The sequence below is a fragment of the Phalaenopsis equestris genome, unplaced genomic scaffold (assembly GCF_001263595.1).
Source record: "Phalaenopsis equestris unplaced genomic scaffold, ASM126359v1 Scaffold000137, whole genome shotgun sequence".
NCBI classification, from domain to species: Eukaryota; Viridiplantae; Streptophyta; class Magnoliopsida; order Asparagales; family Orchidaceae; genus Phalaenopsis; species Phalaenopsis equestris.
In genome coordinates, this window is record NW_018164579.1 from 389682 (window position 1) to 403497 (window position 13816).

Genomic DNA, 13816 nt, shown 5'->3' on the forward strand with positions numbered 1-13816 from the left:
GATTTTCCTCACCACAAGCTTAAGTTCCTAAGCTTTGGTTAGACAAACATTCAAAGATGGTTCCCTGCCAAGTAGCGACAAGTTTCGCTAAGTATACGATGATAGTCATCCCAAAGAACAGTCTGATGTCTCCTCCCCTAACCTAAGACTAAGGTCTAATCAAGCGATCAGGACCCACATAAGTGAACTATTAAAGCCTAGCTTCAAAGTCCAAAACATATTCCTGTTACGACATAAGCCACCGAGACAAATATAAGCGGTCAACCGAAGCGTCAAGATCGTTCGGCTTAAATCTTTCATGTTTTATAGTGGTATGTATTTAAATCTTTCCTGTTTTTGAGATGCCACTAGAAATCAGAGAGAAGACCAACGGAGTTGGCGGCAGGTGGTCGGTCGGACGGAAGCAAGCTGTTGATCGGAAGTAGGTGGATACTCGGAGTGATCGGCCATGGTGGATAAATTAGAAAAGTTTAGGGGTTACATATGTAAAGACAGAGGATTGGGTGGTATGTACATAAATGCATCTTTACAACCTATTCAAGTATTAAGGGGTTATCTAATAAATGGATTTAGAGTAGGATTTCAACTTTGATTTAACTAAAACCTTTTCAAACACTTTGTTTGGACAAAAATAAAGTCGCGTATTTGTAAATCTGGTTGGGGCGTTTCATGCCAACAAGGAAGAAGTGTGAAGTTACCTTCATCCATGTTTTAAGGTAGAAGCAAAGTGGCTAACCGGAGATAGGGCAGCCAGTTGGAAGTAGGTCGCCGGTTGGAGGATCTGAAATGGCTAGTTTGTTAGGTGCGATTGACCGGATGAGGTAGTTTGCCGGCTGAATGACTGAGGCAAACCACTTATTGGACGAAGTGCATGATGATGGTTGGATCTGAGGAGTTGGAAATGTAGGAGTAATTTATGAAGCTTTTGGGCTTTTCCACACAGAATAACCTCCCTTTGATATCCTATTTTCCCAATCCTACGATAATACAAGCGAAACACCTTTTACCGAGAGTATTATTGGGTATCCCCAAGATGTAATTAACCAAGTGAGACACTTTCCCTTGAGAGTGCTCTTGACCCCAAAATAGGCATCTATCTGACTCTGGTTATGGGTAGCCTACGTAATAGGCATCTATCTGACTCTCTGGTTATGGGTAGCCTACGTAGGTATTCTTTCGTGGATATTGATCCAAGGTGCCTCCATCCGATCTTGTTTGGGCAGACATACTTGACCTATCATTGCGAGGTTTATCACACGTTGGTTCTCCTCGTTTTGTTTTTTCTCTTATCTGTCATATTTGTCGTATATTCGTCTTTTCTATTTACTCTCTTCTCCGGGCAATTCATATAACTCGGAAGAGAGATTTATTATGAGAAAGGAAATATACGGCGATTGACAGACTGACGACTCCTTCAAAAATAAAAAGAAGAAAAAAAATAGACAGAAAAAACATGTTGATGTGTTATCTTTTTGAACTTAATTTACTTTCAATATGACTGCTTGAAAAGTTAAAAAAACTTGTGATATAGGATTATTAATCGTAGGCTAGAAGAACAAGTAAGTTAACACTCAATCACTTAGTGGATTTGAAATATTGTCAATTGTGTAGGTGAATCAAAAATCCCAAAAGACTTTGCAGGGCTAAATGAAACTTAACTACATTATGAGGTTCCAATGCTTCTTTTGCTTAGGAATAAAGTTAGGAGTAATTATCTCCGATTATCAATATTAATTTTGAGAGATTCACTGGAAGAATATTATAGATTCATATGATCAAATTCAAAGAAGTATAATTTTTATATTAGAAAACTAAGCCTATTTAGATTTTACTTTTGCAAAATTATGATTTAGATAATTTTAAGACCTTTAAATTTTTATTATTTTGAACTAGACTTAAGATTAGTAAACTAGTGCTTAAAGTTATTTGTAAATTAATAATTTTTTTCGTGAGACTGATACATAAACTCGAAATACGTATAACACCTGCTCAACATGTATACTTGTGTGATAGCCCATACTTTATAGAATGTTGGGGACCATCTCTTAAGGGAAAAAAGTAGCCTAGTGTGGAGAGATGATGGAGAGCATCAACACCCATAAAATGGTTCTAGCTCGGAAGTGAATCAAGTGCCATGGTTTTGGGTACATTGCATCAAATTGCCCAAATTGAAGGGTGATCTTTTTCATTGAGTAGAGATTATTTGAATAAATGAATAGTGACACATGACAAAAAGAGAATGTCAGAGAAGAGTATCAACTTCCAACCGACGAGGAAGAGATACTAATGATTCAACGATCCTTCAAACTGAGCACATGAGGGAGAACCATTAGATCTGCCACAACATCTTTCTTACCCGTTGTATTTTGAAAATACTTGTATGTAGTTTTATTATTGATGGCGACATTTTTAAAAATGTGACATCTACACAAATGGTGGATAAGTTGAGTGTCACAGCCTAGAAGTATTCTCAGCCACATTTTTTGAATTGGCTTAAGAAGCAGAATAAAAGTAGTGTTAATAAAAGATGTTTGATAGAATTTGTTAATGGGAGAAAAGTTGCAAGATCAGATTTGGTGTGATGTTGTGTTCATGGACGCCTGTCATTTTTGTTTGGGCTAATGGGAGTATACTTTACAATGGTCACAAAATAAATACTCATTTATCAAGGATGGAAAAAGTGTTTTGCTTTTGTGGTTGAAAGAGTAAATGATGACTTAGACAAGGACATTAGTTTTAGTGCCCTATGCCACATATTTATAAGCCTTGTGCTTCATTTCTATAGAACATGAGAGAGGTGCGTGTGAGATTGGCCTTTGTGATACTAGAAGAATGTGACATGGAAGAACTGACATTGGACATAGTGCAGCCATCAGTAAGAGGGTTTCAATATTTTATAATGTACAATCTACCTCATAGGTTACTATTGCTTTGGAAGGTCCAACATGTCATCATTTCAAATATAGATGAGAAAATTTCTTAGCTACTTCTGGAAGGTTTTATGAAGTTGGGTACTAAGTTCAAGTTCAACTCAACATTGCCATCCCAAATAAAAGTGGTGAACCACATTTCTATGGTCAGATAGAAATGGTGAGCCATTATTTTGAAAAACTCGATAGGTATTTTGTGGGAATGAACATCAGACAATGGGATCTAGGTCATTCCAGAGAAGACGATGGGATCTAGGTCATTTCAGAGAAGAAGAAACATCTCTTAGCCCGGGAGGATGATGCAAGAGCATTCTACGGATCTAGATCATTTCAGAGAAGAAGAAGCATCTCTTAGCCCGGAAGGATGATGCAAGAGCATTCTGCTTTCCCAGAAGGATTTATGCGATAGATGAGATCCTGTAATCCCACGAAGTTCCTGAGTAAGACTTAGTAGTTCTAGCAACTACGAGCTAGAACTGGTAGTTCAAATCCAGTTGGCATAGTCAGTGAGATCTTTTATCTTTTTTTGGCTTATTTACTATTTATTAATTTCTAATTAAAATTGTTTTCTATAATGAACCTATTTTATTTATTATTATTATTTTGTTTTGCAAATTTTAGTTATTGTTGTGTTTTTGGAGACTTTGTTACCAGTTTTATGCTCTCCAGAGTGTTGTATGTTTTTTATTTTGCAAGTGGTGAGTATGTATGGTGCTTAGGAACAAATGCTAGATCCTCTTTGCCATCCGTATCTCGTTGTTTGATTGTTTGACGCATTATTTTTCAGTCAAATAACAGTCGAATTGCTTAATTTTGCTATCGAACAACAGATTTTGCCATTTGCTATTCCGTTTCTCTTAAAATCCTTCAAAACCATTTCACCGTTCGATCCATTAGTTTTAGTCAAACTACTTAATTCTGCGGTCCAATAACAAATTTCATTCGTCTAATTGCTTGATTTTGTTGTCCAACAGCACATTTTATCGTTTCCTTTTCCGTTTCTCTCTTATAGCCCTAAAATACCATTTCCTAACCATCCCCACTGTTTTCAACTATTCGAGAGATCAACTTCACCAAACAAGAAAAATACAAGTAGCTTTTTATAGTACCAACAGATCCTTAAATGTCGATCTAATAAAAACCCACTCTTTTCAAGTTCATTGGTATATTTGAATACAAGTTTAACTCTGGATGAATGAGACTTCTTCCAAAAGCAGCTACACAATTTTTTGATGTTTTATACCATATGTAACTAGAATTGTTTCTAGTTCATTTATGGAACTTCGTATTTTGACATTTTAGTTTTTTGTGGAACATAAAGTTGAACAATTTTCTCTATCAAAAAAGCATTGTCTTAACCAACATTTGTCATGTCCATGTGTCTGCATAACTTCATGTTCATGGCCCGCGTCAATATCCAAGTTGAACCCTTGCTCATTTTTATGATAAAAAACGTTATAGGAGAAATTTAAGGACTAATGTTCATCATTAAGAAATTACAAAAAAAAGCTTGTCAAGTGTGATAATAGTGACATAAATTTCATAAAAAGAACGTTAAATAATTAGGAGAAAGGCTTCAAAGCTGGAATTTTTTAACATTAGTATACATGCGTTTAAGCTTGACAAAAAAAAAAAAAATCATGAAAACTAATGTACTCCATCATCTGTGGCTTTCAGTTCTCAGTTTGACAATTCACAAATGTATCAACGGAAAATAGAAAAAACTTCACTAAAACAAGTGAATTATTAAGGGTTTAACATCAATCAAGAAAAATAAAACTGAAAACCATACTTACATCCAAGAAGTGTATGTAAAAAGCAGCACAATTGTTAATTTTCAAAGAAAAAAAGAAAGAAAATAATGATGGAAACACACTGAGATGAAAATGATCACTGGAAGAAGAACATCACCATCAATCTTGTTCATGGCGCAAGCAATAAAAAACAGTCAAAATAGAAGGGTAGCTATCACCCAGTTTCTTCATGGGTAAGCGCTCTGTTTCATTTTCCACCTTTTAATTGTCTAGAAACATTTTCGATGCACGATGGATGGTCCTGATTCATCATACTCTGCCTTCGCAATCCACATCTGTCGAGCAAATCAGAATTTCAGTGCAAATCTTTAAATAGAATGGAAATATAAAAAGAAAGAACTCGTTACAGCCAATCCAAAGAAACAGTAAAGGCCCTTTTTTCTATGCTCGCCGCCGATTTTTTGAATCGCGATGGGCAGCATAAGCTAACGTTGCTCATTTGCAAATCCAAAGGTCTTACAACTTTCACTATAAATTTTATGTTTTGAAGTGACAGATATTCTATATAAAGGGAAAGTTATATCTGTTAAAAGAGAAATTGCAGTCTTATTGTTCATATCTGCAGTTCAAATGAAAATCTGATAGTTTTGAAAAGACTAATCAATTTGATTCCAAGAGCTGCACAAGCAGGGTAATCCTCATTGAGGAATGAGAGCTATGCTGATTGGAGTTAGCTAAGTTCAGACCACCTACTGTAACCATCCAGAAGAAAAACAAATTATTAAGAAATGGCAAGAAATAAGACTGTAAGCTATTGTCCACTCTCAAACTGAATGCAGATCAAAACTAAAAATTTGGGATTTTTTGTTTCACTTTAAAAGAACAAAAATGAATGAAGAAAGATGATAAAAATAATTCAAAACATGTTGTATTTATGCTCTTTTAGTTATATATTTCATTCTTTGTTTATAATAAAAAGTGTAATAACAAGAAAAAAAGGTATGATGCGGTTCCTAGCAAACATACTTGGATAAAGAGTAAAGTTACGTGAGGCCATTTTAGTCCAGCCAATAATATAAAAGTCTCGAGACTAATTTCACACTTTTATAAACTCTACGACCAAAATGGAACTCTACAAAGAATGAGGGGACTATTTTGACACTTTCTCCTTATATAAAAAAGGTATACTAAATTTGCCTAGCATTTGAGCTGAGCACAAAGAGGCACTAAGGTACTACCACTGAAATAAGTAATGCATGTAATAAAGAAGAGACTCTTAAAATGAGTCACAAGATTTTAAGACTTATGAGGATATTGAGTTTAGTATCGCAAAGATAATTAATGAAATATATTAGTGTAGTAATACCAAGTAGTTGGCCCTCTCCTTAAGGCATAAGATTTTTGATTAAAAATGAATTTCACCATTACAGTATCATGCCCAACCTTAAAATCCATTTGACTCAGAACCACCAACATGAATAATTTATACGGCGCATTCTTATGCTAACAAGAATAATGTGTGATTTGGCTGAAAACAAAAAATATTGCTTGGAGGTGCATGGGCATGTAATTTCCCTAAAAAAATCATTAAAAAAATAATGTGTAAAAGCAATAGCCATAAAATTTTTAATTTAAATCCAAGTAACAAAATGGACAAATGTACCTGTTGGAAAGTGCTAAGTGATGCTAAGATAGAACCTCCAATCCACACACTATACTTCCTCTCCGGTGGAGCCACCACTTTAATCTTCATGCTACTCGGTGCCAACGCCGTGATCTCCTTGTTCATCCTCTCGGCAATACCAGGAAACATCGTAGAACCACCACTCAAAACTATGTTCCCATAAAGATCTTTCCTTATGTCAACATCACACTTCATAATAGAGTTGTAAGTAGTCTCATGGATTCCCGCTGCTTCCATACCAATCATTGATGGCTGGAAGAGAACCTCTGGGCAACGGAATCTCTCAGCACCAATAGTGATCACCTGCCCATCAGGAAGCTCATAGGGCTTGTCCACAGATGAGCTGGACTTGGCAACCTCTAACTCTTGCTCATAATCAAGAGCAATATATGCAAGCTTCTCCTTCACGTCCCTCACAATTTCACGCTCAGCTGTAGTAGTGAAGGAATAGCCACGCTCTGTAAGGATCTTCATGAGAGCATCGGTCAGGTCACGACCAGCTAAATCTAGACGAAGTATGGCATGAGGAAGAGCATAGCCCTCATAGATTGGGACTGTATGACTGACACCATCACCGGAGTCTAGAACAATACCTGGTTAGGAATCCCACAAGAAAAAAACAACCACAATGTCATTCAGCTGTATGAAATGACTTAACAAGATGAAATTATTAGCAGTTAGAATGACTGTTTGGATATATCTATCAGCTTTGAAAGCTTCATAACACTCAGCTCTTTAAAATACAAGAACCTGAGAGTTTCATCCTATGAGTGACTGAGAACAGTCATAGCACGGCCAAAAACAGAGAAAGGAAGATATACCAGTATGTATTGTTTTCAGAAATAGAAGAGAGGCATACAGAATAATAAGATTTCTCTACCTTACCACACTGTAGTACAGGTATATAATATTGATAAATACAAACTTCTAGAGAGTGGAGAAAAGCTATAATGATTTCCCTGCATCCATTCGGTTAGGATATTAGAGTATTGTGGTGAGTTAGGGACCTCACGGGATATTATGGTTATTAGTGACAAATGGTTAAAATTGTTTCCTTGCTGTAAATATTATAAAGGAATCATGCTTTATTCACGTAAAATTCAACAACAAATCACACATGACTAATAGAAAAATGGACAAATACAAAGTAAATTTGAGATGCACCTATTTTTGTATTAGTTAAGCGCCAGTCTGACATTATTTTTTGTTTCATCTTTTTGTTGTTATTATTTCTTTTGTTTTTGAAAAGATGTTTGTTTCGTATAATTTTTTTATATTATAATTTTTATTTTTAATACCTAAAAGATGTTTTGAATATTTTTAAAAACAAATGCCTCAATGAAACATGTTTTAATTTAAATCAAAGCATAAAAAATATAAAATAAAAAAGAAAGCTGAAAAAAACCAAAAATTATCTCAAAGGATCCCTAAGTGTTAATCTGGCGAAGAAAAATTACGTAAAGCATAACGCATTATCTTACTTGACAAATACTTGTGTAAAAAATGTAAAGTCATTCAGAAACAGCAGAAAATTATGTCATATGATTTAAAGTATCAATTATTTTAACAAGAGCATCTAGTTCTGCATAAGATGAACTTTCTACAAATGAAGGTCGCACTGACAGAACTATACAAGTCAATTTTCTCCACAATTAAAAAACCCAACTATTTCAGATTTTTTCTGCATATTAAATTACAATTGAAGTAATTTTTAGTTCATTAAAAAGAGCGAAAAACGTGAAGTAGCAAGTTTTCTCACCAGTTGTGCGACCACTGGCATACAGAGAGAGAACAGCCTGAATTGCCACATACATAGCTGGAGTATTGAAGGTTTCAAACATGATTTGGGTCATCTTTTCACGATTAGCCTTAGGATTAAGTGGTGCCTCAGTCAGAAGAACTGGGTGTTCTTCCGGGGCCACACGAAGCTCATTGTAGAAAGTATGATGCCAGATCTTCTCCATGTCATCCCAATTGCTCACAATGCCATGCTCAATTGGGTATTTCAAAGTTAAAATACCACGCTTGGATTGTGCTTCATCTCCAACATATGCATCTTTTTGACCCATGCCGACCATCACCCCGGTGTGGCGAGGGCGACCAACAATGCTGGGGAAGACGGCCCTTGGAGCATCATCTCCGGCAAATCCAGCCTGAGGGGAAAGGAAGAAGGCATTTATATACATTCCACTCAATTCATATGTATTTACATATCTAACGCCTAAACTTAGCTTTTTACATTTATAACAACCAAATCTTACATATCACATCAAAAGTGTCATCATTTGAACTTTAAAAAAAATGAAATACATCTTTTCATGCATAGATAAGGTAGCATGTGTGTAAATCTTCGTAAATGTTAATAATGAGAAGCGCCCTGCTAATGCTAATGAGTATCACGAGAATCAGGATAATTCATAGGATGAAATATGTTCTGAAAGTAAGGCTCAGCAAAGAAGATAAGTATTTGCACCTTGACCATTCCGGTACCATTGTCACAAACAAGAGGATGAATTTCTTCACCATCCGCCATTTTTGGAGTCTGAGGAAACGACTACATATATGAGTGTAAAACATCAAAATTATAAATTTTTGCAACAAAATAACATGTATGACTTCATTGTAGACCTAGTAATAGCCTTTGTAGCCTTATATATATATATATATATATATATGGCCATTTATAACTGCAAAAATAAAATACATATTTCAAGTGTTTTTTCGCACATTTTATTTATTTTATTTTTTAAGGTTTCATTATGATTTGTAAAGAATAGGTTATGATTTTAAAATTTTTAATTATAAGCTCTTACATTTATTCGGTACATGTATTTATATATTTTGCATTGTCATATACTCTATTTGTCAGATACTCATGCCACCTAGTTCAATAGAATTTAACCTTAAGATAATTTAAATTAACATTCAACAATCTGCCTATTCTTTAATAATGCAGATTCATTAAATCTAACCGCCATTAAGGTTATGATTTAGGACGATGAAACACGAGGTCCCAAATTAAAGCAATATATCAATAGATGAACATCCATCAGTCCAAAAGCTTAAAAAACGCCATTAGGAACTCAACTCTTAACATCCATATAAGCAATATCCACTTTGAAAATAAAAGTTATATAATGCGCATATGTTTACAAAATTCAAGTTTTTAACCCCACATTTGGCAGTTTTTTTTTTCCTTTTTGGAGAAGTTAAGAGGAATATACGCGTATGGCAAATTCAGCAACATCCACACCCATTATTTTACTAAGCTTGCAACAGATAAATGAAATGCCCCAAATCACATACCAAAAATTTCTTATGACGCATAAAAAAAAGTAAAATTTGGAGAATCTAAAATAAGCAAAACGATTTGAAGCAACCAATCCCATATAACAAAGCCATCATCTTTGCATATCAATCACAGAAAAGGAGACGATGGGGATTCACCTTGAAGAGCTCTGGTACGAGACAAGCAGGAACAGGATATTGATCGATGAAACAACCACAGAGCTCAAAACCCCAATCGGCGATCTGGCTTTTGAGACGGCGAGGAGCGAAACAGAGAAATAGCGGTAAATAGAAAGGGCGGAGATGGAAGGCGACCACGCGGTGTCAAGGAACGTTAGTGGACGCCCGCTTCTCTCGAAAGGCACGCAGCCTTTCGCGCCACCAGATTATATCATGATTTTTCATTGCCTCCTGTAACCTTCTGGAAACTGAGCTGAACTGTCATTTGCATGTATATTGCGATATTTATTGATAATGGGCACTTGGTGTTGTGATAGAATTGAGCACGATGCTTATAATGTATATTTATATTTTGGAATATTACATACATTGATAGTTACTGCTCAATTCTTATATATTTACGTATTTGACCTTTGAATTATGTATGTAACATTTTATCTGTACATCAAAAATTTGTATTTCACTCTTTGAAAGTTAAATAATGGTACTTTTAATGTGATATGAATGATTTAGGTGGTATATATGTAAGAAATAAAATATAGGTGTTAGATATGTCAATGCGTAAGAATTAGGTGGCATGCATGTAAATGGTGCATTATGAAAGCCAAAGATGAAAGCGGGTGAGGCAATTTGTTACATTATTCTATAATGTAAGAAATTATGCTATATATTTATATTTGATGTGGTCGAATTAGTTATCCGCGCAAGGGTCTGGGTGAGTTAATAGCCAAGGGATAGATAGGTCGTATATACAAAGTCTGACAGTTTTTCTTATGGTAGGACGATTTTAATATGATCGATTCATTTTGATTTGGCATAAAATTTCAAATTTGTAAGAAGAAATTAGACATATACAATTCAATTTGGAGAGTTGTCCTAATGTTAATGGAGCTTTAAAGAGATATTATACCTTCGTTTGCTCATTTGTTAATTAATGACGCCCACAGGCTCATTTTTATCTTCAAATATGAATCCTCATTCCTCATGGTATTGTGTGCTTAGCACATGGCCGTTAGCAAAATATTGCTCTTAGATTGGCCGCAAGAGTAGGGCTTGAACGAAAATGATATGCTATTTTGTTTCTAACTTCAAGTTGTTTGACATCAATGACAAATTTCTAATTTTTAGATTTATGCATGATTAGAATTGGGGCATTCCTCTGTATGTACATGTATAGCGCCTGAGTTCTACTTATTATATTTATACAATTCTAATCTTTCTTATCACATAAACAATATCATTATTTTAACTTTTAAAAAACAAACACACATTTTCATGTATAGATAACGTGGTGTGTGTGTGTACATGTGATATGTGTAAAAGTTAAAGTTTAGGTGATAGATATGTAAATACATAGAAATTGAGTGGTATGTATGTAAATCTTCCTTCATAATTATGATATTAACCATATTGGCATATAGGAATATACCCAACTTTTACATGTGCCTAATTTTGAGCTTATTTAGTGAAAATAGAATAAATATTTTTATCCTTAAGAAAAATATATATATAATAATAATAATAATAATAATAATAATAATAATAATAATAATAATTAGATTCAAGCACAATTAAAATCACTAAGATTTGTGTGTATGGTTAAAAATATAGTAAATGCCAAAAAAGAAAGATGGAATGCTCAATCTAGTTTATTTGTGTTGGAGAAAATAACCTAAGTACACTCAATCTAGCATCTAAAGATAAAACTTTAAAAGTCTAAAATTTTAAAAATAAATAAATAATATGATTAGTGAAAATAACAAAATTAAATTTAAATAGTATTAAAAATTTCCTATTTAAAAGCACCTAAAAAAGTCTTCATATATCTATGAAAGGATCACAATGCTAATATAGTCATATTTTCATTGTGTTGAAGATTGCACACCACCCCAATATGTTTTTTTCTTTCCTCTTCTTTCTCTCTTCTCCCCCTAATACATTCAAATCCTCACTACTATCAATTTGCAAACGCCCACTGTATCCTTTGATTTTCTTTCATCCACACCCCATGCACATGCACCCTCAAATGCATCAATATTTCAAACTTTCAACTTATGTGTGGGTTTTGGATGGTGAATTTAACGCTCTATCAATTCAAAACTTTATTAAGATCTATCTAAAAAAATTATATAAACATTTTAAATTTAATTTTATTAAAAAGAATAAAAATATAATATTTTTAACTTAAAATCATATATTTTTAATTCTGTGCATATTCTAATATTTTTTTTTATTAAAAAGAAAAATCTAATCGTAGTTCCTCATTGAGAAGATACATGAAGTTGCTCAATGCTAACTCACTCAAACTAGATGCATAATTTGTTCATTAGTGATGTGTTGTTGAACCTGATTAATCTTGATGTATAACATTTTTAATAGTGTTTTGTTAATAACGACATTTGGTATAGCAAGAGAAGGTAGCAGGAAAAATGGTCCCAACAATTCCCATGAGAATTTACCATAATCATCATTGGGACAAAACTAACAAATTTTCTTGATGGTAGTCAAACTTTTTATGCAAACAAATTAGTATGAAAAATATAAAATAAATCATTCAAATGAATTAATTCTAAGACTAATTTTTAATATTTTAATTTTCTTATAAGCATTAGGCAAAATCTTTTTAGCATCTATTGCACCTTATTACATCCGAGTTATGCATAGCCACCATCACAAATATCTCTATGATCTCTCATGACAAGAATAAGCTTATATCCTTCCAACTCTTCCAAAAAAGACGGGAGAAATTATTTGTGTTATTTAAATTAATGTTATCATTTCTCATCTTATATAATGGTTCTTTTCGCTGATATGTCTCCAAGGCATTTTCTACCTGATCTCATTTTGGGCATACGCTCTTGGGCTATCACACTAAGTTCATTTTACAAATATTTTCCTTGTTCATTTTATTGTTTGTTTATTTCTTGTCATATATACCTCCTTTCAGTTTCTCTCTTCTTCGAATCATTCATTTTATCCGAGAGAAAGATTTGCTCGAATAAGAGAATAATACGACGATTATAAATAAACAAGTTGGTGACTCATTCAAAAACATAAAAGAGAGAAAAAGAGCAAAAACACTTATGTTTTGAGAACTTAAGTCAACTAGGGACACTAGGTAGTTGAGTGGTGAGCTAAAAAATGCATTATTAGTTTGGATTTAGTAAATTGTTCGAAAGGCACTCAATTGGGTTCAAAAAGGTTCACTTTGGGATAACCATGTAATTGGCTTGGTTCAAGTGGTCCTTAGATCTTTCAAACATGTATATGATCTATTCATATCACAAGGTTACTTATTTAAGAGTTTTACCAACCTAAATTAGGCTAAGTGAATGGTTAACCCATGTTGGGCTTAATTGGACTAATTATGAGCTAACTTGGTCTAGTCATGCAATTGGTTCAAGTTAAGCATCAAAGGAACCCTTAGTATATTTTGATGTCAATAGGTCGTCTAAAATTTAACCTAGGTGATCAAATGGTTTAATAGAGTTACTCTACTCAAATAGAAATTAGGCTAAAATCCAGAAAATTGCACCTAAAGGCTCACAAGGCGTCTAATTGCGCTAAGTTGTGTGGAATCTTTGTTTAGTCTAAGTCAAATCTAATATAGGTTGGAACCATAGGTCCTTAAACTTCCATAAGCCATCATCAGTCGAATCATGTTGGGCTTCGGTTCACTTAAGTTTATTTGACTAACACCATAAATCAAGGACTACAAGGGGTAGTATTAAATCGAGGTCAAGTCTAATCAACTTAAATTTTTTTGAACTGGGATGAGTTTGACTAGGCTCTTGAATTTTCCATGGTATGGGAGACTAAGGCCCTGTTTGGCACAGCTTTTTCATCGACGGTGGCGTTTTCAGAACGCCGCCTACGCGTTTGTTTCGAGCGTTCGTTCGGCGGCGTTCTGAACGCTGCGTCCCGCGGTTCGGTTTTTCTTCATTATCCGGATCGCGGGGCGCCTCCTGCGTTCGGCGTTG

General features: G+C 34.1%; 1 protein-coding gene across 1 annotated transcript; it reads right to left on the minus strand.

Annotated features, from left to right (window-relative positions):
- Positions 1-4642: 4642 nt before the first annotated feature.
- On the minus strand, positions 4643-10130 carry LOC110021653 (actin-97-like). The gene is made up of 5 exons (XM_020720225.1): positions 9816-10130; positions 8842-8910; positions 8128-8521; positions 6348-6961; positions 4643-5019 (listed from the first exon to the last, which is right to left on the minus strand). The coding sequence occupies exons 2-5, from the start codon at positions 8899-8901 to the stop codon at positions 4954-4956; spliced, it is 1134 nt and encodes a 377-aa protein (XP_020575884.1). The 5' UTR covers positions 8902-8910; positions 9816-10130; the 3' UTR covers positions 4643-4953.
- Between the last annotated feature and the right edge of the window lie 3686 nt (positions 10131-13816).

What these genes read in the sequence shown, in the direction of transcription:
- LOC110021653 (XM_020720225.1), bottom strand. Translation starts at nt 8,901, where the DNA reads ATGGCGGATGGTGAAGAAATTCATCCTCTTGTTTGTGACAATGGTACC. An exon ending in ATGGTACCGGAATGGTCAAG is followed by an intron (nt 8,522 to 8,841) that starts GTGCAAATACTT and finishes CTTTCCCCTCAG; the next exon opens with GCTGGATTTGCCGGAGATGA. An exon ending in CACTTAGCACTTTCCAACAG is followed by an intron (nt 5,020 to 6,347) that starts GTACATTTGTCC and finishes TTTGCTCGACAG; the next exon opens with ATGTGGATTGCGAAGGCAGA.